The 26,198-nt window shown below is 38.0% G+C and overlaps 1 protein-coding gene across 2 annotated transcripts; it reads left to right on the top strand.

Moving 5' to 3' along the window:
• Positions 1–889: 889 nt before the first annotated feature.
• Positions 890–25,410, top strand: LOC307141377 (fidgetin). Of its 2 annotated transcripts, XM_079841551.1 has the most exons (3): positions 890–1,105; positions 1,847–2,010; positions 20,031–25,410. In XM_079841551.1, exons 2-3 carry the CDS (start codon positions 1,980–1,982, stop codon positions 21,233–21,235), a joined length of 1,236 nt encoding a protein of 411 aa, XP_079697677.1. In that variant the 5' UTR covers positions 890–1,105; positions 1,847–1,979; the 3' UTR covers positions 21,236–25,410. The 2 variants fall into 2 exon arrangements, with proteins under 2 accessions (XP_079697677.1, XP_079697678.1); XM_079841552.1 differs by lacking the exons at positions 890–1,105; positions 1,847–2,010 and adding an exon at positions 4,645–4,712.
• The last annotated feature ends 788 nt before the right edge of the window (positions 25,411–26,198 follow it).

Raw genomic sequence — 26,198 nt, 5'->3', positions numbered from 1 at the left:
TGCAGAAATATTCGTAATTTATGCTAAACTCTTGCCTTTTATGCGAAATGATAATCGGAGACGGAGACATGAGTGGCTCTGTAATTAGCAAACATAAGAAATGTGGATTAGAATGAGATGATGTTGAGGTTGGTGAATGGGAGCTTGACTTTTTTCCACACACTGAATGCATGGTGAAATTTTTCTGGGATGTCTTAATATGAATTATAATGCTCATCATATATGCTTATAGTTTATTTAATATACAGTGACTGATAAATTACATACCCCAATATAGCCTACTCATTCAAATGCATATATACATATGTATGTGCACTGCAATTATGATGACCATTACTTCATTCCTCCAGGCATGTTAACAAGAGAGGAAGGAAAAGAGATTAAAAAAAAGAAAGAAATATAATTCGTATTTTGTATAGTATAGGCTATGCATTACGGATTTGTAAATCTCAGAAAAACATGTCTGTTGTTTATTTCAGTAGGCCTACAGTCTAATTTACATCACCATGACCTTTCATATTAGGCTATGACAACAAAATAAAATATTTTCTCACAGCTGTTTCCAAACGAAACAACGAATGTTGTCATTTGCTACAAACAACTGATATTTGTATTTATGCGAATTCCCAAAGGATGTTTAAATCCGCTAGCTTTGATAGTGTTTAAAATGACTCGTGAGAGAGAGAGAGAGAGAGAGAGAGAGAGAGAGAGAGAGAGAGAGAGAGAGAGAGAGAGAGAGAGAGAGAGAGAGAGAGAGAGAGAGAGAGAGAGAGAGAGAGAGAGAGAGAGAGAGAGAGAGAGAGAGAGAGAGAGAGAGAGAGAGAGAGAGAGAGAGAGAGAGAGAGAGAGAGAAACTGGACTCTCAGTTGGAGTCTGGTAGAGCGCATGCGCAGTAGGGGATGAAGCTTCTCCGCTTTTTTTCGGCAGCTGGCGTGAGGTTCTGGAATTCCAACATGGCAGTAGATGTGGTCAGTAATTCTGTGGTGGTCAGTCTCTCCAGCCCTGACTTGGAAGCATTCCAGAACATCACCGACTCGGAGTAACCGCCATCCCCCGCTCTCAGCAGCACGGCTGGACGCTGTCGCCGTTCACAGGCGCGGAACAGGTAAATCTTTCACTTTGTTTGTGTCCACCAGCTGTCCGTTTGTACCGGAGAGAGAGGCCATGCCATGCACGGACAGCGCGCTCGGACACTCGGACACAGGCCCGAGAAAAACAGCGCGCAGTTTTTGTTCGGCGCAGCTCTAAATAGCATGCAATTATGGTAGTTTGGGCACTAGGCAAGAAGTTTTATTATTGGAGTAGAGTTCTATAATACGACAGCATTGATCCGTATGTGCGTTGTGTGTCCAAGCGAGAGTGACAGAGAGACATTCTCATCCATCAGCACAAATGACTATGATCTTTCTTTATAATTCTCACTTTAGCTCTTATATCGTCGTTTCCCTTGAAATACTATTCACAAGACTAGCATATTTAAATTAAATTTAAATAATATTTAATATACTATACATACATACTGCAGTAGCCTAATTAAATAAAGAAATAATACTAATGAAATCCCAATTCACAAGTTTAAGCAAAATCGAGTTATCTACATTTAAATGGATTTCTGGGAAAATGGAAATGGAAAAAATTATATTTGCATTAAATGTTCATATAAACATGAATATAAAATATTACAATAATGAAATTTAAAAAATACGTAAATTCTATTTAGCAAGTTTAGGGGGGTAAATCGGGAAGTTAAATAAATAGCATGAACAGCATTTTCATATAGGCTAGCATACTTACTGTATTTTTCCTGCTGCATCATATGTTCATCTCTTCCTCTCTTTCTCCACAGTTTGGGGTTCCTGTCCGCTCAAAACACTGTTCGGTGTCATTCGTCTTGCTGAGAAAACCCCATACAATACGCGTTGTGGAAATCGTTGAAGTGAACCTTTCACTCCTTTCAGTCTTTCTCCGTCACCTCGCTGATGTCAAGCAATATGATCAGCGGTGTATATGGTAGGTCATATCTCTGTTTTTATTTTGGAAAATGCATGCAAATCTCCAGTAGAGGATGTATCTTCTTCACGAACCAGTTTGCTTCCTTCTTTGGGCTACCTGTTAGTCAGTACCAGTCATATGCAAAGCATGCATTAGTAGGCTATTTTGATTGCTTTTCGCCTTCTTTAGATAGGATAGCGAAGAACTGACTGGAAAGTAAGAGGGGGATCGCGACTTGACCCAGGCCGGACTCGGAAAAACAACACCCCACGAGCTCAGCTCTCTTAAATAGGCTATAACATAAAACTACTTATTCAGTTTTAGAACATCCCGTATACTCCGTTCTCTTGACTTTTATTTATAGCCTATTTCCTACTTAAACGTTTTTCCAATCTGCTCCTCCATTCGGATATTCCATTCATACTGGTCGTGCTAGACGCAGATTGATTTTCAGTGCTATGATAGCATTTTCCTGGCTCGCGTCAGGGGAAGGAGAGTTGAGATTGGAGGTTACAGACCGCAATCATGTACCGCTGTATCTCCAGTCGGGCGCGCGGGCAGAGCGACTGCTGCACGAGCGCGTAATAAATGCTCGCGCTGTGATGGGATTCTGGCGGGAAATCAGCCGTGAGCGCACAGTGGCGCGGTTAGTTAGATGTGCATAATTTGGACTCGGATGTATTGCGAAATGACAACACTTCATTTTCCAATATTCCAGTGTTCCTCTTGTCTCTCTTTATCTGTCTCTCAGTCAGGTGGAGCAGATTTGCTGTCTACTTGTCTGTACGAGTTGTTTATCTGTCTCTGAATGTGGTGTCAGTGAGCCAGACAGTCACACAATAAATCACAAGTTTGATGGGCATTCGTGAATTAGAAATGGACAGTTAAACTACTATGTGCACGTTTCTTATTGTACTTTCACATGAGTCGACTGGGTAACATCAATCACTGAGATATTGTCTGTTTTAATGTCCTGCTTGTTTGTACAGGTTTAGCTGTTCTTGTAGCCTACAGGTTAAGCTGAAGCATGTCGAAAACAGAATTGAGGACATTGTGGTCCTCTCTTTCTAAAATGCTCATGAATCGAACAAATCTTGTAGACCCATTTTCACAGACTGTATATTGAATCGTATCGTAAATCCTAAATCCTGCAAAGTTTTTAGTATTTTTTTATGTATGTATGTACATTTATAACACTAATACTTTGTATTATATTAGCCTACTTTTGCATCAAATTACAAAAAACAACATACCGCTGCTGTGAGGGTGTTTCTAATACATAGCATCTAAAAATGAACATCTTTCTCTCTTTTCACTACAGTTATCAATCTCACCCTCTTTATGAAAGTTGTGAAATCAATAATGTGGAGTTTTTCTTTTGGTTTTTGAGCAAATGGGGACACAAAAAATATATTTAATGTAAACTCTCATTCACCGCTATAAAAGTTAACCCAACTATGACGACTTCCGCTCTGCGAAACCCGGAAATGTGAAAAGGGTCTATTACTTGAGTATAATTACATCAATATACATAATTACGGTTTGTGTGAGGTTTACAGGTATGTACCCATACCGGATTGTACCCACAACAGACATTGAGGGGGGCATGACACCCCAATTATCAGATATGACTAAATTGTTTAAATTGTGTGAAATGACTAATCAAATAATACAAAATTTTTTATCCAGTGATGCAAACTACTAATGTTTGTCAAAATTCACCAAATAATTCAATCTCATTACTTTACAATAAATTGGTCCTTCTGTTTTTTTCATTCTTTATCTTTTTTTCCCCTTAAATCCTTTCGTTTCTTGATGTTCAAGAAGCCACAGTTATGGCCTTGGTAGCGTATAGTAACTATCCTTATGAAAATTGTTCTGTCACACACACACTTTCAAAAGTGAGTGTGTGTGTCTGTGTGTGCCAGAGGCCTTAATCAATGTTAAGCAAGAGTCTTTTCTGGGATTTATCCGTTCAATGGCGGAAGATAGGGTCATTCCTGTTACGCAGTACCGTTTAAAAAACGAGCATGTTTGTGTTGTAGTTACACAGTGAGGAATTGAGTGTTATAGTTTACATGAGGGTGTCAACATTCAAGTCCATTGCTGATTCTTGCTGCTTTTTTGTGCTGTTGTTTTCCCTAAACACTTCCTGATGATGTCATTTAGGAACTGGCTTTTGTTATAGTTAAGCGGATACTGCAAAAGACTAACAGGATGGACTACGACATTGAGGAATAACCTATAAACGAATATTCTCGAGAAAATGTTTAAACGTTTTAATTAGATAAACAAAAACAGGAAGAAACATCTTAAATTGTTCTTATAAATTGCATTTAAATTCACTCCATCTTTATTGTGATAAAAGTAAACTAATCGAATTATATTACAGATTCATCTTTAGTTAATTATCCAGTATATTTTAAACTACTGTCAATCCCTTTACAAATGTATTTATGTACAAAAGTAATTTAAGACTACATTATGACTTTACAAAAATAGGCTTTAGAGGTCAATATGTTGTCTCTTGTATTTCCATATCCTTGAACAAAACATTGAGCTGTTTTGCCTAGTTCTACAAGTTAAAAACTGTGTAACTTTTGGAAACTTTAAAAAAAACTTCCTGACATTCTTGCATTGTGTTCCACAGTTGTGCTTCATACATGAAACTCTTCTAACATGTCCTGTATGATCAGCTCCTTCTGTGCTGTCTGCTCACAGTAAGTTTTGTTTGGTGATAAAAGTGGCCTGATTGAAATGAGATTTCTGTGCACTTGCAAAAAAAAACATAATTTTTAATCGCTCCATTAGTAGCTAAATTCCTTATTTACGAACCGTTGAATCAGGGGGCATGATTGAATAAGGTAATTTTTACAAGAAATTTTGAACCCTTAGGTGTGATTGCTTATCAGTGTTGCCACAGTTACTTTGAAAAAGTAATCTGATTACTGATTACTCCTTTAAAAAGTAACTTAGTTACTTCACAGATTACTTAATTTTAAAAGTAACTAAGTAAGATTACAAGTTACTTTATTAGTTACATTCAGCAGTTGCCGACAACACCCCTGCCGCTTCAACATAAAAATGACAACCATTTTTGCCAACACTCACTTTATTGGAAGTGCATTTTTAACAGTAACATTCAAAAATGTATCTCCTGACATTTTAAGTTGAGAAAGCAAGAAGAAAGCAAAAATATATATTTTTACTAAGGAAAATTACTAAAATAGTAACTCACAGTGACTGGATAAGTTTAATCTGAGTTTGGAAATAGTAACGCATTAGATTACTCGTTACTGGAAAAAAGTAGTCAGATTAGAGTAACGCGTTACTGGCATCACTGTTGCTCATCCGTTGGCTACAGTAGAAAATAGGAATAAAAAAGCAACAAATAATATAGTCATATATATGAAATGAACATATAGCCTACAGTATATCATTAATAACCTTCCTTTCTCATCTTCATCTCCTGTCTGTCTGTCCCGCTTGACAATCCGATTGTGTTAAAAGTTTTGTGTTGACAATAGTGTTAGACCGATATATCGGCCGGCCGATATATCGGGCCGATATTTTTACGTGTATCGGCATCGGCTGATACAAGGCTGCTGCGTTCACCGATATTTTTTTCCCTGCATTATTTACAGACAGGCGTCGACCGGCAGCTCTCACCGTCTTCAAACTCTCTTGCTCTCCCTCCCTCGCGCATATTAATCAAAATCAATTGAGAATTGATACGATGGTAAAAGGTCGAAAGACTGAAGTTTCACGTGGAGCATTGGGAGATTTTTTCCTGAATTACCACTGGTGTTGCTCTACAAGAGATTAAGTTAACTGCACCTACACTCTAAAAAATGCTGGGTTAAAAATAACCCAAGTTGGGTTGAAAATGGACTAACCCAGCAATTGGGTTGTTTTAACCCAGCAATTGGGTTGTTTTAAGCAAACATTTAACCCAACCGCTGGGTCAAAACAACCCAATTGCTGGGTTAGTCCATATTCAACCCAACTTGGGTTATTTTTAACCCAGCATTTTTTAGAGTGTAACCATTAAAGACTAGGTTGTAAATAGTTTTAAAATTAAGTATAGTACAGTCAATGTACACTTTATTATGCTGCTTGCTTGTTGATACTGTGTGCAATAGAGTAATTTTATTTATGCTTAAATATTTATTTTCAGAATTTTTCACCACTGAACTCTTTTTTTTTCTTGTTCTACCTCACCTGTTTTTATTATTTGTTAAATATAGTTTTTTTTAGTTCAATTAATGTTCCTTTTTTAAATTGTAAATTTTAAATTGTTATCATGATCATTGTGAATTTTTATTTTAATGTAAATTGAGGGAACAAAAGCAGTATCGGCTCCAAATATCGGCTCAAGAAAATCGGCAGCCCGTATCGGTCATCGGCTAAGGCTGATGAAAAAAAATCGGTAACGGCATCGGCACTTAAAAATCCATATCGGTCGATCCCTAGTTGACAATGTTTGTCATGAAATGATTCATCTACCCTTTACATCTAACTTCACACTTTTCCTTATTACCCCCTCCAACTTCATTCCTCCCTTCACACATCTAAAGATATTTAGCGACAAGTGTCTTTGAGTGACTAATGTTGACTTTCTCACACAGTTTGTCTCTCATACTTTCTCTTTTCTCTCATGCTTGTCCCTACAGTGCATCCCTCTAGTTTCTGTGTGTGTGTGCGCGCATATGAGGGATGATTGAGCTGTTTAATATGCTAAAGCCCTATTAAAGGCCGATGTCAGCAGCAGACGGCGTGCGGCCGCCCAGCCTGCCCCAGCCCAGTGCTCTGTATTGTGTCTCTAAATGAACACGGTACTGTGTTAATTAGCAGAGGAAAATGGCGTGTGGAATTGAATTGGTCATTGACATGCGAGGCGTTCGTCTCTCATTTAGAGAGATATGAAAGTGATTTAAGCCCTTGCTATGTCTTTTATGGAGGTTTTAAATAATCTATCTGCAGGAAAGAGAAGGGGGAGGAAGTGAAAGAAAAGAGTTGCCTTGTCTGTCTTAGATTGAATTTATCACGTTTTTTTTTTTTTTTTGCGATGAATGTCTCTCTGAAATGTTTGATTCAGTCTGATTCATTTTAATTAAAGTTGAAGTGTCAGATTTCTATACTACTACTTTCACCAAACTGTATTGCAAAATAATGATAGATTCGAGTTTCCCGAACACTCCTCAAATAAAGTAATGTTTTTCTACAAACCTGTGTTCACACCTTTCAGGAAAATGTCCATGTGAATTGCAGTTTGCGATCCATTTAACGCACACAGTTTCTTAATTCTAAGTGGAATAGGATAACAGGAAAAAAATGTTGGGTGGGTTTTTTTTATCCACTGGAAACTAAAATTGAAAAGTGGCTGTTACATACCAAAAAAAGTCTGACCTGAATTTTAGTTTAAAACAAAGTCTTAAAGGGTTAGTTCACCCCAAAATGAAAATTCTGTCATTGATTTTTCGCCCTCATGTCGTTCCAAACCCGTAAGGCCACGCGAGCACAACGACGCATGCGTGTGATTCAGCGTTCTGATGTAGAACCCGGAAGTGCTGCACTGTGTTTACTATGTAAAAGCGTAGGAGACTGACACAGAAAAGAAGAAATTGTTGAATGAGTCGTTATTTTTGTAGTATTCTCATCGCTCCATAACATTAAGGTTGAACCACTAGTCACATGGACTATTTTAACGATGTTTTACTACCTTTCTGGGCCTTGAAAGTGGTTGTTGTGTTGCTGTCTATGTGGGGTCAGAAAGCTCTCGGATTTCATACAAAATATCTTAATTTGTGTTCCGAAGATTAATCTTACAGGTTACAGGTCTTACAGGTTTGGAACGACATGAGGGTGAGGAATTAAAGGGATAGTTCACCCAAAAATGAAAATTGTGTCATCATTTACTCACCCTCAAGTTGTTCCAAACCTGTATGAGTTTCTTTGTTCTGCTGCACACGCATTCATTCTTTGATTTCTTGTACATTGGGGACTTTCATGTTGAAAATTGCACCCACTTTAGCTTTATAACTCAAATAACTTTTTGACAGGGGTTTTGTGAGATTATTGAACTGGAGTTGTGTGTGGTTGGTTTCTCCTTAAATATTTTATTTAATGGTCTCAACCTTTTTGCGTCATTTTACAGGGACATTACAAAACAAAAAATTTGTTTCAATCTCTGCGCTTAAACTTTCATAGACCTTTCGCTGCTGAGGCTTCGTTCTGTCATACTTCTCTGCACCTCCCTCTCTCTCTCTCTCTCTTTCTCCCTCTTTCTCTCTATTGCAGCACTCAGCAGGCCAGGGCTGAAAGTCAGGCGTTTTGAAGAGAGGACGTTGAGAGTGAATGGCTCATTCACATTAAAGAAGAATTAGAGGGCTTCCACCCTGCCACTCTTACAATGGTCAAACTGCCTGGCACAACAGGAGAACTGTTCAAAACTGCTAACACACACACACACACACACACACACACACACACACACACTGAAATGCATGTCCTTTGTGTCAAGTAAAAGAGAGTGTGGTTTTGTATCAAATGGATTTTCTGTTTTATTTTTAGATGGATAATATGATCTTGATCTATGCAGTACTGTGGCTCGTGTCATGCAGTATTTGGCTGATTTCTAGAGAAGTAAACAGAGCACAAGTAGAAAGATATTATATAGGGACCCAAAAAATAAAATTCTGTCATCATTGGCTCACCTTAACATTTCTCCAAACCCATTTGACTTTCTTTCTTCTTTAGAACATATAAATAGTTAGGCAGTGTTCATGCTGCTCTTTTCCATACAATGATGGTGACCAGGGGCTTACAAAATATTCAGAATATAACGCCAATCAATGAGAACCAGCCAATCAATAGTACTTCCATATCCACATAACCATATCGTACCCTAGCTTGCGATCGGCACAATGCACGATATTAAATTTTCTATCATCCCTCCTCCTCCCCAGTGCCACCTGTGACGGGGGTTCCACCATTTCTTGCTGCAGCCTTTCCTTTGTTCATTATTTTTGACTAAGTTGAACAAATTATTGTATTTGCCCAGCAGCAGCAGCGTAGCAGATCACGTCCGCCAGAATTAAGCCTATGTTTATTTCATGCCCCATGCCAATAAATGCTAGTTGAAATTGATCCACTCTGAGAGTTGTCATGACCATGAACTTCTAAGTCTTTTTTAGCCAAATGATAGCTTTGTGTATTTAAATGACTAATTTAAGACATAATTGACTGGTTATCTTCTCCACTGCTGCAACTCTCAAATCTTATTCACATTGATATATATTAATACTATAATATATCACACCAGTTTGACTTCAGTGATGCCAAACATTGGTTCTTATGCGTCTTGTAACTGATGTGTCAAATTTGAAATTATGTTAATATTGGTAGATATGATTAAAAAAATGCTGTAAGAAATAAATCTGCATTGTTTATCCTTTTGATCTTTCATTAAAGGGATAGTTCAACCAAAAACGAACATTTTCTGCTTACCCCCAAGACATCCAAGATGTAGGTGTCTTTGTTTCTTCAGTAGAACACAAATGAAGATTTTTAACTCCAACTGTTGCCGTCTGTCAGTCGTATAATGCATGTGAATGGGGTCTAATTCTATTAGAGTAAAAAAAAAAGCACAGACAACTTCAAATTAAACCCTGCGGCTCGTGGCGACACATTGATGTCTTAAGACACGAAACGATCGGTTTCTGTGAGAAACCGAGCAGTATTTATGCTATTATTTCACCTATTATCAGATGAATGTCATCAGCTCTCCAGACCACCATAACTTCCTGCGAGTAAGGTCATAATACCAGCGCGATCATAGATATATACATAGATGCCTCATTAGTGCCTGCGCGGATCGGTCGAATGAGGATCTACGTATATATTTCTATGATCGCGCTGATATTTTGACCTTACTTGCAGGAAGTTATGGCGGTCTGGAGAGCTGATGATATTCGTCTGATATGAGGTGAAATAATAGCATAAATACCGTTCGGTTTCTCTCAGAAACCGATCGTTTCGTGTCTTAAGACATCAATGTGTCGTCATGAGCCGCAGGGTTTAATTTGAAGTTGTCTGTGCATGTTTTTTTTACTCTAATAGAATTAGACCCCATTCACATGCATTATACGACTGACAGACGGCAACGGTTGGAGTTAAAAATCTTAATTTGTGTTCTACTAAAGCAACAAAGACACCTACATCTTTGATGCCCTTGGGGTAAGCAGAAAAACATCAAATTTTCGTTTTTGGGTGAACTATCCCTTTAAAAAAATCAGAAAAATCTAATCTTTCATTGAAGTAAAACTAATGAATGTGGGCGAAAAATCACATTATGAAATAATGTTTTTCTCTGGTACATGTTGGCCAAAAATATTGGTACCCCTAGAAATTCTTATATCTCTGAAGTATATTCCCTTGCATATTTACATATTTAGCACACCAGGGTGATTGGGAGCATCAAATTGTCCAGCCATGACTTCCTTTTTCACAGGAGTATAAATATGAGGTTAACACAAAGGCCAAATTCTCTTAATCATTCATTACAACCAAAGAATAGTTCTGATTCACAAAATAGAAAGTAAATAGCTAAAGCATTGAAAATTCCCATTTCCACCACCAGGGTGATAATTAAGAAGTTCCAATCAATAGGAAGTGCAAAAACAAACTGGCATATTTCAGTTTTCAGACACTACTGAAACTTCAAATGAGACTGGGTTATATGGTTTAAAAAAATGGGTTTGGTGCACACAGGGATCAAAGTTACCCCATATGTACCATTAAATACACTGCTGGATTTAATGTTGTGGGCCTATATTTTCTGCTGGAGGTCCTGGACATCTTGTTCAGATACATGGATTGTGGATATCAACATGGATTTGGGAATTTAAAGGATCTGGAGAGGTTCTGGTCTCTGATCTCTTTTCAGGTGTCTTGTCATTATAGGAGAAAACTCAGAGTTGTTATCTTGGCAAAAGGAGGTATTGAATGAAAGGATGCCATGAATTGTGGCCAACATGAATAGAGATAAAAAAAAAAAATCATAGTAAGATTTTCCCCCCATTTTCAATTGTTTTACTTTAATGAAATATTAGATTTTTGTGATTTAAGAAAAAAATGCAGATTTATTTTCACAGCCGCCTTTGTTCATATAATTCTGACCAGGAATGTGTGCTTATTTAAATGATGCCATGGCAGAGAGGAAGATTTTCGCATTTTGAATTAGTGACTTGGTTTGTGACAGTAGTTTTGGAATAAAGCACATGTTGTATAGCCTACTATTGATTCATTTATGGGGCTATTTCTGCATTTTTGGAGCTTGACAGCCCCTGGTCATCATTTACTTTTATAGTGCATTGTGATCATCTTGCCTAACATCTCCTTTTGTGTTTGACAGAACAAAGAAAATCATACAGGTCTGAAACAACACAATGCTAGTTTTTATGTGAACTATACCTTTAATTTAATCATGAAATTCTGTAAACTGGTGACCTTTTTCTCAAAAACTATCTGGACTGAATTGAATATTTTTGTGTTGAGTCTTTGTCTTGCGTTTGCGAATAACATAAAGTTAGGATTTTTTTTACTTTAGTAGGCACTTACTGAAGTCAGTGGTCTGGATTAGATTGTGTGAATGAGTGAGTGTGTATTTATTTTGTTTAAAGGCTTTATCCGTTTTGCTGTTGGTGACAGCAATGGCAGTTTAATTACTCAATAAAAACGTTTTATGAATGCAGTGTGTATGTGAGTGAGTCTGTGTGATGTATTGATTTTGCTGCTGGAGAAACCTGAGATTTCACTTAAGGAAAAGTGAGTCTATCTTTCTGTCGATGTGCTTCTGGTTTTAAATAGCATTTACATACACGCTCATGGAAAAAAACACAGTGTAATCATTGTTTAAAGAGACGCTACAACTCAACTAACAACTTTCAGTCAATGAAGTGAAGATTCCTTCCTCTAAAACCAGTTAATGAAATGTCTGCCTTTAAAGTATGGAATATTGCTTTAGATATTGGTGTGTGTGTGTGTGTGTGAGTGATGGGCATTCTCTGGAGGATTTGTAGCCAGAGGGTATATTGGAACAATAGAAAGTCGTTCTCTAAAGCACAAGCACAAAACCTTTTACACACACACTAGATCAGCAGCTTTTGCGGCTAATGAGATTGTCCAGGTAGTTCTGTAGAATACAATAAAAAAGACAGCATTTGAGAGAACATTCCACCAAACCACAGCTAATATTGGACTTTACAACACGCATCCCTTTTGGCTTTAGACTGGTGAGGCTGTAATGTAGGCAAACAAGCCAGAGAATATTTGTTTGTTCATATTTGAATAAATAGCTCCCTCCATTATGAATAGTACTTTATCTTCGTCTTGTAGAACAATTGAAGTTGTGTATGTTCTTATGAAGAACCCTTTATGCACTGTTTTTCTCATCTCTAGAGGTTTGACTGATTGTGGTTTAATTGAGGCTTCAGTTTAGATGACATGTTCATCCTCTAAGGTTGTTTTACTCTTGCCTAGTCCTAATTACTGGTGTTTGCAATCGTTCATTCTCAGGGTTAGGAATTTAACAAACCCATATCTCATCTCGTCGAACTGTTTTTGCTAGAGACATGAATGGTACCTCAAATCATGTGGCTTGTTGAGGACAGTTGTGCCATCACCTTTTATAAGCAATTGGACATCCTGTAGCTCATACAGCATATCAGAATCAGAATCAGAATCAGAAAGGAATTTTTCTTGGTGCTGAAGCTTCCAGTGCACATATACAATACAAACACAACAAGAAGATATACAATACAATAGCACATATACAATACAAACACACAACATATCTCGATAACAATGCCAATGTCATGCATTCAACTGCTAGGGAATACATAAACTGATAAAATGCATTTCGAATGTAATGTAAATTAATCCATAAGCCAGATGCTTAAATGTAAATGTTAAAACAATTTACATTGAAAGATATCTGTGTAACAGGGGTCCGTTCTTTGTACGTTGCTAACTCGGTTAGCTGGATTGGATTGTTGACGATTTGGCATGATCTTGGATTGTTTGGTTCTTCGACGCTCATCCTGGACTTGCTGTCATAGCAACAGGTCTGTAAGAGCAGGCTTATTTCATGTAAACAGGATTAGATTGCACCTTTTTAAGCGGCGTTGATACTTAAACTGTGTCCCAACCACTGCTAGTTTATTATAAGAGTTCCTTACTGAACCAGGGGCAATAATAATTTTAAATGATAACAATAATAATATAAAAATGTATATTAAAATAATATCATAATGTTGTGTATAATACAGTTACAGCCACTTGATTGGGAGATTTAATTTTGATAGAATAATTACTTTATAATGTTATCGCAGTCTTACACACATGCTGTACAGTTACTCTGAGTCATTAATTTCAGTGGAGACAGATATTATGGGAGTGGCTTGATGCAGTGCAGGAGATGCAGAGAACTTGATCTTGTCCCTTAAAGGGTAACTTCAGTGGTTTAGCATTAGGCTTTGTATCAGTAGAAACCCGGTAGTATATTCAAATTATGGTACTTTCCCCCCTCATGTCCCCCTGAGACGAGAGAATTATGCATTTTATTTCTGGAAAAAGTCCTCCGATGACGCAAATATCGTAATTTTGCGTCATCTGAGTATTTTTTGGCCAGAGGCTAAAGACTACAGCCACTAGATGGAGCTGTTCCGGTTGTTATAGGATTTGCGTCATAGGGGAGAGATCTCACTCACAGAATGTAAGACACAGACGGCCGCACGCAGGGCCGGCCCTGACCAATTTGCTGCCCTAGGCAAGATTTTACTTGGTACCCCTTGTATCAAGGTTTAGCACTACACGTTATCAGTCTAAGTTGTTGGAAAACTCGTATTGTTTTATTTTTGTAAAGCATTGATGTTTTATTTTTATTGTTGTTGATGTTTTATATGATGTCCAGTCCATTCTACCCCGTCATTATGTTCATGATATTATTATTATTATTTTTTTTTAAAGGCTGATGATAGTAAAACTCTACAAAAATTGCACCTATGCCACATTACAGCCTAAACACAAATAGCAAGAGTAATTGCATCTAACATTCATTGCCAAACTATTCATTGAGAACTAGCAAAAGTATTTGTTTTCCAGTAGATGGCAGCAATCTTCCACTAAACTATGAGCATTCATGTTTTCACCTGGAATTCAACTGAGAAATTTTGATATTTAATGTGAATTTTACATAAAATGTTGCTATTTTAAATAAACCTGTATATAAATATCATCACTAATTTCGGCAAATCAATTTTAAAATCGCTATACACCCCCTTAAAACTGCACAACTGCAGAGTAAAAACATTAGGCTATTAAAAAAGTGATATTACATGCGTTTAATATTTGTATATTATTTATTTTTTACAAAATCACACTGGCTGTGGCCTCTGGAGAACCCAGAACAGCTGCTTGCATAAAGTTTAAGGTAAAAAATAATTGGAATTAATTAGCAAACATTAGTATTTTACTACTATGCAATTAAATAAACTGTTCATTAATTTGCCTACATCACTTTACTTCTGTCTTTACACTGCAAAAAATGCTCTTCTTATTTAGAATCTTTTTCTTGTTTCCAGTCCAAATATCAAAAAATTCTTAAATCAAGCTGCATTTACTAGATAAGTAAAATAACATAAGACATTTTTCTTATTTACTTGAAAATAAAATCAAAATGAAGTGAGTTTTTGCTTAAAACAAGCTAAATTATCTGCCAATGCGGTGAGAAAAATAATCTTATTTCTGTTTGGGACAGAAACAAGATTTCAATCAGAAACAAGATTATTTTTCTCACTCCAGCATTGGCAGATAATTTTGCTTGTTTTAAGCAAAAACTCACTTCGTTTTGATTTTATTTTCAAGAAAACAAGAAAATTTCTTCTGTCATTTTACTTATCTAGTAAATGCACCTTGATTTAAGAATTTTGATATTTAGACTAGAAACAAGACACAAATACTACGTAAGAAGAGCAGTGTATCCCTTATCTTCCCTGCGTCAGAGGGCTTCTGTCTTTTTTGTCACTTTCAATTCGGCCATCCGTCATAAATAATCAGGCAACTCACACCGTGTCAACACCTGGCGCTAGCGGCCAAGCACCCTAAAAATGAAAGCAACCCTGTCTGCGTTGGATGCGGCGAGAGGCGACGCGACACAACAAATTCCCAACATTAAACTGATCGCGCGTTGTATTTCTGACGCACTTCAAGTAGATCGGCGGGGGAGATTGAGGCGGACCGGGAAGAGGCGGGGACTTAGTGACGATTTTTTTGCGCTTTATTTGGTAATATTTCAGATTAATATTAATAAAATAGTATCATTAATACATTTTGGCGCCCCTATGGATGGGTGGCGCCCCTAGCATTTGCCTATTCCGCCTATGCCACGGGCCGGCCCTGGCCGCACGGACAATCATAGCGTAGCGCGGTGCAGAGTAGGGATGTCAATTTACACAAATTTCCATGATTGATCGTCGTTTAAATTAACGATCAATTAATCGATTAATCGTTAGCCTTAACACTGCATATGCGTCTACAGCAGTGCCTTGGCTCATATGCCTTGTTTATACTTTCGCCTGGCTCCGCGTGCGAGCCTCCGGAGGCTGACTGCGCGCGCGCCTCGTCCGCTTGGCACTCTCCGATGATGTCATTTTTGCCGTGTGCACCCTCGCGTAGTCACCCTCGCGCACTGAAATATATGCACACTGTACATGTATACAACTAAATTAACGATCTCTTAAATATTTCCTAATTTCACTAAACATTTTCATTTAGTTTCGTGATTTTTTTTTTATTAAACATGGATGGTTATTTAAAAGGGCTTATTTCTGCTTTTGTAGACTCATTTTGTAAATATAAGCACCTAATTTGTATGTGCAAACTGGGTGCCGGTGTGATGAGATGTCATGCTCGGCTAGATTCGCCTAGAACTCGTTCATCTACAGATGCGGAGTCACGCGCGCTGTTACAAAAAATGCGCTGCACACCGCCAGGCTAATGGGGTCTTGCGCACCCAACGCGCACGACTGCCCACTCCGCGTTGACGTCATTTTCGGCGTGCGCACCATCTGAAAACGTGCCAGACTGGCGCTTACCTCAGCTCTGCTCAGCTCGAATGAAATCTGACGTGACTTTCGTTCGGCTCACTCACACTTTATTGAAAGGACACGTTCAGTTTTTAATTGAAGTGTTTATTCTCTAACTGAACTAAATGATTGTATTACTATGAAGATCAAAACGACGGTGTACGGAGTGGCCTCGTAGGGCAACGAAGAAAGTGCATTCTGGGAGTTGTTGTCTTTCATCCACATGAGACAAAAATACATTTTCTGTCTTTTCTCAGTTTAGAAGGCACCAAATTCAAAAATAATTTCACATTTCTACAGCATAAATGACCCAGTTTAAATACAAAGCTTAATGCTAAATCACTGAAGTAACCCTTTAAGAAACTTTAATTAATGCTGTCACATAACAAATCTGCTTCAAATTTAATTAAAAATTAAAAGAATTGCTAATTACAACATTGAAATAAAAATGTAAAGGGTGTACAAATTACGGTGGCCCGGTAGTGCACAACACAACGCAATATAAAAAGCAAACATAAGTTCACAACACAACGAAAACAAGCCACAACACAAATAAATCAAGCCACAACACAATGGAATCAAACCACAACACAACGGAAACAAGCCACAACACAACAAAATCAAGCCACAACACAAATAAATCAAGCCACAACACAATGGAATCAAGCCACAACACAACGGAAACAAGCCACAACACAACGAAAACAAGCTACAACACAACGAAAAAGCCACAACACAAATAAATCAAGCCACATCACAATGGAATCAAGTCACAACACAACGGAATCAAGCCACAACACAACAGAAACAAGCCACAACACAAAGAAAAAGGAACGGAAATGCTCCCAACCACTCGGGGGTACTCCCCAATTTGGTACTCCCCGAGTGTGGTAAAGTTGCCACTGTTCTATAGAGCCGGCAATCTTACAAAGATATCAATACCACAATTAGTTTTAACAATATGTAGGCTAACCATTGTTTATCGACGTGGAATATTAATTCAAAATCACCTTCATGCAACTGCTTATTTATGCTCGAGAATGCTTTGACCCGATACCACGGCACATGGCGCCTAAGGGAACGTCTACCAATTCCACCAAGTGGTTGAGACGTATAATTTGTATTAATTAAAATTACTTTTAACATTTAAAAATAGACATGTTAAAATCCCACAGCTTGATTGTATTGTAAAACTGACTTAGTAATGCACAACACAACATTGGAATTTGAACATAAAAAAATTGAAAAATTGAATTCATACATATTATACGTTTCAACAATTAGGTGGAATTGGCAGACGTTCCCTTAGCGCCGTGGTAGCCGGTAAAAGCGTTCTCGAGTATAAATATGCAGCTATAATGCATGTAGGTGATTTTGAATTGATATTTCAAGTCGATATACAATTGCACACTTAAAACTGATCGTAGTGTTTAAATATTTGTAAGACTGGCAAATCTATAGAACAATGCAAGGAAAACTAACTTTACCACGCTCCGAGAGCCCCCTAGTGGTCGGGAGCATTTCCGTAGTGTTGTGGCTTTATTTCGTTGTGTTGTGGCTTTTTCGTTGTGTTGTGGCTTGATTTCGTTGTGTTGTGGCTTTATTTTGTTGTGTTGTGAACTTATGTATGCTTTTTAAATGTGGTTGTGTTGTGCACTACTGGGCCACCGTAACTAATACTATAAAATCGTGAATATAAATAATTGGGAATCATGTTTTAAAAACAGTGCACATTTCATTTATCTATTATAACTTTTATGTTGGTTTGGTCGTTTGGCTGTTTCCTTATAAAGGTCCAGAATTTTTCGATTTTTTTTCATTTTTTTCATCAAATTTTTTACGAGGTGGCTTTTGAAATTATGTCATTACGTTGCTGTCTTGCCGCCAGCCAATCGCTGCACTGTTGATCGTGGTTTCGAGTATCGATGCATCTGCCCTCTTCCGGGAACACAGGAACGCAAAGTAATCTTAGACAATTTAATCCAGATATTTTAATCCAATCCGCAAATTCGTTTGTAGAACCAAATTAGCCAGAGATCAGTTATCACGATTAGAAGATCTGGGATCTGTCAAATCATCTCTGATGTATTAAGCGAGGTACGAAGAACGGACCCCAGAACACTTTCTATTCTGTTTTTCACCAATCTAGTTTTGTGAATGAACTATTTTTGTACATCTGTTTTTATAGGAGAGCATGTAAGAACTAATTCTAATTTATAGACTATTATGTCTTGCTAGTGTCAACCATTAAAATAGAAAAAAACTATTAGAAAGACATCTTTAGCTCTTTAAGGTCTGTTATTGATATTGCTTTTAATAATTTTTCAGCTTTTCTTCTTTTATCCTATCATTTTTCAGCCACCTGTCTTGCTAATTGCCATTAGTGTGATTTGTACCCAGTATTGTAATTTGCTTTGGTTAAGTATCTGCTGCTAAACTATATAACTTTAGTTTTTAATAGTTATAGCTATTGCTAATGTAATAAGTGTTATGAGTGACTTTCAAAGTCCTAATTTATGTCAGTTAAAGTCCTTCCAGGGGAACGGCGCCAGTTGTGTGTGTGTGTGTGTGTTTGCAGTAAGTCCAGCCTTTTCCCATGAGAGAACACTGACTGACCTCAAGTTGCGCGTATTGATCAAGAGGATTTGCTGCTTGATAGAATTGAATGTAATTGGGCAGTTTTTAATTGAGATGGATAGAACATGTAAATTTTGCTCCATCAGTCCAAAATCAATATCCATCTGCTGTAATACGGAGTGTATGTCTCTTTCTTTATTTCAACAAAACAGGATTGTTTCTGATGCACAAGATTTTGCAAATCCACTGTACTTGCAAAGTCAGAGAAAATCCAATGTTTCTTTATCTTAGTTAGAAGTACATTACTATATGTATGATTTTATGGCCAAGGTCATAATTTCTCTTTTTTGTCCTTTTTCTCCTTCTCTCCCCCAATCTATTTCCCTCTGTACAGCCATATGCCAAGTTTCAAAGCGGAAGAAAAGCTCTTTGTTTCATAAACTAAAATCTCGGTGCCACTCTGCGCGTACTATATGTGTGAAGCCGAAATGACAGAGATACAGTATTTTTAGGGGTAACATCTGTTGTCGGGTTCAGTTGCTAATGCCGAGAGCTACATTATTGATCAATCGTTATTACAGTATGCTGAAATATTATGTTCCCGTGTGGTGTGCGTGAGTCAATGAAACTGAGAAAGAGACAGAGAGGGTGTAATATGAGGTTCCTTGATTACATTAAAGAGCTCTTATTTTATTCACTTGAGATGAAGCCTTCTGCTGTATCTCAGTATCAGACCCTAATCATATCATCAGAGCTATTCTTGATGTGTGTGTGGGGGTGAATCAAGTTCTACCAGTACACAGCTGAATTTAAACTTCACTGTCAAAGATCGCCCAACAGCTCAGATAACTGCTAGTGTGTGCTTCAAAAGGAATTTCTATTGTCTTTCGTTTTAATATTTTCATATTATTCATTTTTGTAAAAAAGATTTTTGTCTTTTTTTGACATGATTATGCAGAATTGGTCATTATCTGGAACTGCGCTAATTTACTAATAATGTTAATTAACCTAAATTGCTCACATTTTCTTTCAGTGCTGTTTTTTGTAACACTCCTAATTTATATTGTGATGGAAATTAGGTAGAATAATAAGTATAATTAGTGATGTTTTTTTTTGCAGAAATATATTATAGCATGTTTGCATATTGATTGGCAATTTCATGTGGGCGGCACACTCTGAGGCTCTTGGCTGTATAGAAATTCTATTATTCTTTTTGCTTTTAATTTATGATGTTATTTATATTTCTGAATTTTATGAACTTCCATGAGTTTGAATTGACATGAATTAAACTTTTTTCTTTCTTTTCACTGGCAGGAGTGACCATGCAGTGGAGCCCTGAGCAGTCGCAGTGGGCGGAGCAACACTATGACATCACCTCCACCACTCGTTCACCAGGGCATAAGATTGAAGCACTTAGGGATCCAAGGCTAACAGGTTCGACCTCAACTGTAGCGTATCAACATTCATGGGCAAACGATGACATTTCAGCTTTGACCGCTTCTAACCTGCTCAAGCGGTATGCAGAGAGATATTCTGCCATTCTGGACCTACCCTGTGAGAGTGGACTTATGGGATATCCAGACACAGCCATCTCCGTTAGCATTAGGGGACCCGGTATTGTGAATAACGGGCCCCCCCTTCTTAATGGACGGAAGGTGGAGGCAGATCCCTGGCTGGAGAGCGTCTACCCTCCGTTGGGTTGCGTGCCTGAACTTCTTCCCAAAGCACCGCTCAGTGTGTCGGATGTGTCCGTCAGTGCATGTAACTCTCCAGTTATAGGCAGCGGGAGTCTTCCGGAACCTTGTTTCTCCAGCAGCAGTTGTAACGGTCAGTCCGGAAATCAGGAATACAGCAGCACTCCCTACAGCACTCCCTTCCTGCAGCCTGTAGGAACTTACGGTGGCTCTCTTTTCCACCCTACCCCTTCCCATGCCAGTTTAGTGTCAACCTACAGTGCTAACACCTCGCAAAACCTATCTGCATACAGTTACCCAAATCCCCGTTACCCCTCACAGGCTGTTCTTCCTGCTGGCTACAGTCCCCCCCCTCCGCCCTCAGCGTACCTGCCCTCAGGTATAACTCCTCCTAACCCTCTTCCAACTGTGGGATACTCATATCCAACCCCCAGCCTGGGAGGTAGTGTCTCTGAAAGTGATGCCCCAAGTGCTACCAACCTTTCAAAGTCATATTACCCATCAACTCAAAGCGAGATTGGAGTGTTTGAGGAGTTTGATTTTGGCGGCAACTCTAATTCGGACTCTAGGTCTGAAGGCAGCCCTCTTTACAGACCATCAGGAGATAACACGGTGGACAAGCAAAATGGGTTCAACCAATCGGGAGATGTAACGTCTTCATCTTTCAAGCCAACTAATCACGGAGACTCTTTAAGAAGCCTGGAGACTCTCACAGTAGCCATGAGCGGACGGAACAATGGTACATCCGGACAGCACTTCCCATCTACCTCGACTTCTGTTGTCACTTCTCACCAACATCTCTGCCTTGACACAAACTCACCCTGAGAGGTTGTGCTCACTCTCAACCAGCAATGCTTGAGTTGATGACGTGTGAATGCTTCCCCATAATGGATCGGAGGTCGAAAGGAGGGACTTGCTCAAAGCCATTGTGTTGGGGTTCAATGCAGGGGCCTCAAAATACAGCTGCATCATGGGGAATTCTGTCCTGGAAGTCTCTTGGTGTGCTGTTAGAGCTACAGGACAGGAGGAGTTTAGTTTCTCCTTTCTGGAAAGAGGACAATGATGTTTATGCCCCTCCTAGCCGAGCCTAACCGGTCATTGCGAGACAATGACCTCCTCACTCTGCTGGAACGGACAGACCAGTATATCTTCCATGATGGACACACATATCTGAGAGGGATGGAAAGAGTTCACTCCTCCATTCCGAGAGATAGGAGAGTACATCAAGGGAATTTATATGTCTAATGGATGTGTTGTGGCTGCCATGGAGACAAGGAGTCACGGTAACAGATGTGGTGGTTGGACACTAGCTATGGTTGACCATATTGCCATGGTGTACATTTAGTGTGTGCGTGTGTTTGTGGCCTTGTAATGGTTATTTATGTGGTGAGCTTTAACTGTAAATCCTGTTGCCCCTTTTCCACAGGAGAATTGACCAATCCTGGTTGTTTAAAGAATCCATGTGTGTGAGTGTGGGAGAGAGAAATAAAAACCTCAGGAAAGTGTCTGTCAGATAAATGGCGTATGCCTGTATGTGTAACAGAGAAGAAGAGGCCGTTTTCACATACCGTCCATAGGAGAAAAAAAAAACAATTCAATGGACTTGAACCAGGTGGTCTGTTGGTCAGTTTGTGTGATCTTTCACAGCATTTTAAGAGAGTATACAGATCTGTTGCTAGACGTCTTTGTAGAACAGGATTATTCTACGAAACATTATGCAAAACGTTTTTGCAGTTCTTTAGGTTGCTGTGTGTCATTTTTTTCGATGAGAAATGATCTCCTTTTCTAGATTAATATGCAGAGAAACTGTGACTCTGTGGTGCTTTGTTTGAGTGGCACAACCTTCCAACACTGGCTTAACCATTGGGCGATTTTGGTGGCGGGACTTCCTTTTTGTCCAACCAATGGAAGATGGAGGGAAAGGTTTGATTTTAAACTATCTTTATTTTTATAATTCCATTTGATGCCCTTAGGGCCTAACAAAATTACAAACTGCAGCTTTAAAATTTGCTGTTCGATTTCAAATGCTTATTAAATGGCAGTAATTATCAGTCATTAAGTTATATTGTGCTGTTCTGTCTATTCCACCAATTTCTGCTGTTGTCTCCAAAAATTTTGCAGGCTATTTTGAAAAACAAGCATATTGAGTGAAACATTACTGCAGACATAAAAACAAATGGAATTCAGACAATTCAGGCTACTTCCTGAGATGGTCTCAGCCTGCTTGGCTACCAAAAATAAAACATTGCCTTAAGGGCCAAGTGTCAAAATGCTCAGCGAGAAGGAGACCGCATGATTTTGCGTGTTTGTCTTCACTTAAGGTTTTGTGCATTTTTTAAAATAGTGTTGAGTTTACTTTATCCCAAGCACTGGAAATAGGGTTGGCTGACCTCACTACATTCTGTTTACTTCCTTTCCCTTCTTTATGAACCCCACCAAAGGGAATTAAGATATTATACTTATTTATGAAAGTCAATCACCAAAGCAGCAGTATGGGAGCCAAATCACAAGGAAATGTTCAGCCAAAATGACTCCCTCTGTGTGAATACATTTTATTTCTGTGCAGTTTCAATTCGAGAGGGGGAATTGGCTTCATTCCAAGAGACAAATGGAAGGAATTCCTTGAAACGGCTGCTTAAAGATCAACCAGGCCAAAATGGGATTGTGAATTGAACCAAAATTCAATTTCTTCAGCTGAATGAAACAGACGATGTGAAATGTAAGAATAATGTAAGTTATTGTAAACGTTTTCAGTGATTAGGACAGTACACTTCTCCTTACACAACCACACGTATGTAACATTGTCTTTGAAAGCACAAGCATTCTTCAACATTTTTTCAACTGTTTACCAAAAGTGCCATTTATATTTCTTTATTTTGAAAGAGAAATGGTTTCTCACACATCATGCTTTATATTGCTGTCATTTGATGAGATTTTACTTTTACCTGTTTTATTCTGGCTACAGATTTTCCTTTTGGGTTTGATTATTTTGCAATGTTGAATTATCGATATTACATCAGTTCCTGATCTAACCATCTGTCATCCTCTTAAAAGGGTTGTTTGGTGTTAAAAGTAAGGCACTAAGTAACTTGCTTGGCTTTTTCCCTTACATACTACTTCTAAATTCAAAAATTCAATAGTCATTCTATGCAAAACTCACTTCCTAAACCTAGCGAGCGCACTCTTGACATGAAGGCTGTTCCAAAGAGTAGGCGATATTGTTCATTAAGATTTCATTTTAAATGTACCATTTCACCCAATATTTTGTGCTATGTATTTTTGTGTTCATTACAGTGTCAGGTTGTTAGCTTAGCAACATGCTAACATGAGTCTTAAGCCGGGTGCACACTGCGATTTTGGCCACGATTTGGCCGTCTGAGACAAATTTTGCAAATCCTAAAATATTCCTCTGATCCTAGGCTAAAGTCTGAAGTATTTGATCGTTAGTTTGACATGTTCACCGACAGCCGATTAATGACCGCTGCGATCAAATTTAACCTCAGACGATATTTTGGCCTTGTCAGAAGATTTGGCACACAGTCCTGCAGTGTGACTTCTCCTAGGACGAACGTCAAATTGTCTTAAATTTTCAAGGCAAACCATGACCAAAATGAGTGCTAGAGATTTCTTTGTAGCCACCATTTCAATCCCGCCTGGTCCTACCAGACTCTCGTACATTTAATTTGTACAGAGAGTCTGGCCACTCTCCATTGGGAAGCGTTAACTTCCTTGGGTACTCTGTTGAAGTTTAAAACTATTGGATCTGCCATAACCAATCGCTAACATTTGGTCGTGACGTATGTCATCTCAAACTAGCGCACAACATCAACGTCATCGTTCTCAGCCACTCCCTCTGTTCGCTGATTGGACCGGTTAAAATTTGACCGAAGAAAAACAGAAAATATACCGCAATCCCAGAAGGAGTACTGAGCGGAAGAACAAAGGAGGGCGGAGCCAGGCTAACCGAACGCGTCATTGATTGATAATATAGAGTCCGGGCGAGTTTTCTTGCGTGCGTCCGTTTAGCACGTACAGTCTGACATTAATGACAACTTAGATCTTACAGTGTGACATGGCTAACAGTGGGGATCATGTTCGTACAGACAAGGAACAATCGTAAAGTACTATTATAAATCGCATAGTGTGCACCCGGATTTAGTTGAGTCTCTTATGCTTTGCATGCGGAGTAGACTAATATTTGTGTACTCCTTTTCATTGAAATTTTTTTCAAATCAGTCATTTAAGTCGCCTATATAGGTAGCCTGCTCACTAGTTTTTGGAACAGAACTCTTGACAAACCTTTGGTTGCTTTCCAACAAAAGATTCAAACGTATTTGGCAAAATTTTGTAAAAACCCTTCTAAGATGTATCTAAACCCCTCTTATTCTTTGGGAGGATTTTTTGTTGTTATTGGAACTAGGAAAAGAGTGTGACTGCAGAATGTACTGTATCAAGTTATATAACCAAACTGAAGTAATGGGTCATCAAATACTCCTTGCAGACAGCAAGGTGAAAATAGGGTCCATGAAATGAGAGATATTGAAAACTGTACATCATAATCATATCATAAAGTTTAAGACCACTTTTACACCCATAAACAAAAACCCCAGGCCAGAAACCTCTGAAATCCTGTAGTGTTTGCAGTAATGGTGCACTAAACTCTCTAAAGTTGTTTTGTTATACACCAAGACTTTGGACAGCTGTGTTTGGTATTTTTGAGTGCTGGAATTGGTGTTAAAGGTGCATTAAAACCGCACATGATGTTTCACTGTGTAAACACCACGTTTAGTGGTTGGTCACTCTTTTCTGCATTTCAAAATATGACATTTTACAACGTGTGTTCTCAATATATAAAATACAGTTACATTTAGAACTAAATTGTGAGTTTATTGCAGTCAAACAGGGGGAGTGTGTTGCCATATTCTCAATCGACTATATTGTGTTGTTTTCATGACTTTTGGAGTATTGTAAACAATTTCCTAATTAAATATGTTTATCTTAAGGCCATGTTTGCTGTTTTCTATGGACCTGAAACATTATTTTTACTTTGTGAATGAATCCAGAAATCTGACAAAACCACTTTTAAGGCTGCAAGGTACTCTAACAAAAGAAGAAGAAGAAAAAAAAAGATTGCTTCAAGTAAACATTTAAACTATAAATGTGCAAATATACTGTAAGTGCAAATAGATTTATTTTAGGATAAGGTTAGTCTGTACTAATCAGCTTTATATTAAAAGTGAATAGGCTAAAATAGTCTATTATATTTTTTATATTATAATTGTTTTCAGAGATTAACTTTTTTTGGTCCTTCATTTTTCATTTTCCTTTCAGTGGATTATAATGTATAAATAATAACATTAAATATTACAGTTTAGATGGATATAACTGCAATAAAGTTGTAGACACTAAATTGTCCTAAGGTGTGAGTGCGAGTGTGAATGTGTGTATGTCCGAGTGTGTTAACCCTGTGATGGACTGGCCATCCGTTCAGGGTGTTTCCCTGCCTATAGCCTAAGATTCAGGGACAGGAAAATGAATGTTGTTAATTGCAATATAGTTCATACTAAATAAATATGTTTCTGTGGGCTGTAAGTGTTACTCAGGTAAATTAGATAATTTTGTGCTTTTGTATTTTTCAGGTGCAAGATCTTGCAGTGAGCTTTTATTTGTCAATTTTTTTTTCCTCTGTTGCATTCTCTCACTGTGACTTATGTTTTAATGGCTTTGTTTTTTTTTTATTCATTTCAAGTTAAATGTAATTTTCAACAATTAAAGTATGCAGGGCAGT

Source organism: Gobio gobio, assembly GCF_949357685.1.
Source record: "Gobio gobio genome assembly, chromosome: 17".
In the NCBI taxonomy this organism is placed as follows: Eukaryota; Metazoa; Chordata; class Actinopteri; order Cypriniformes; family Gobionidae; genus Gobio; species Gobio gobio.
Note: the sequence above shows the minus strand (reverse complement) of the source record. Positions and strands in the feature narration are given on the sequence as shown.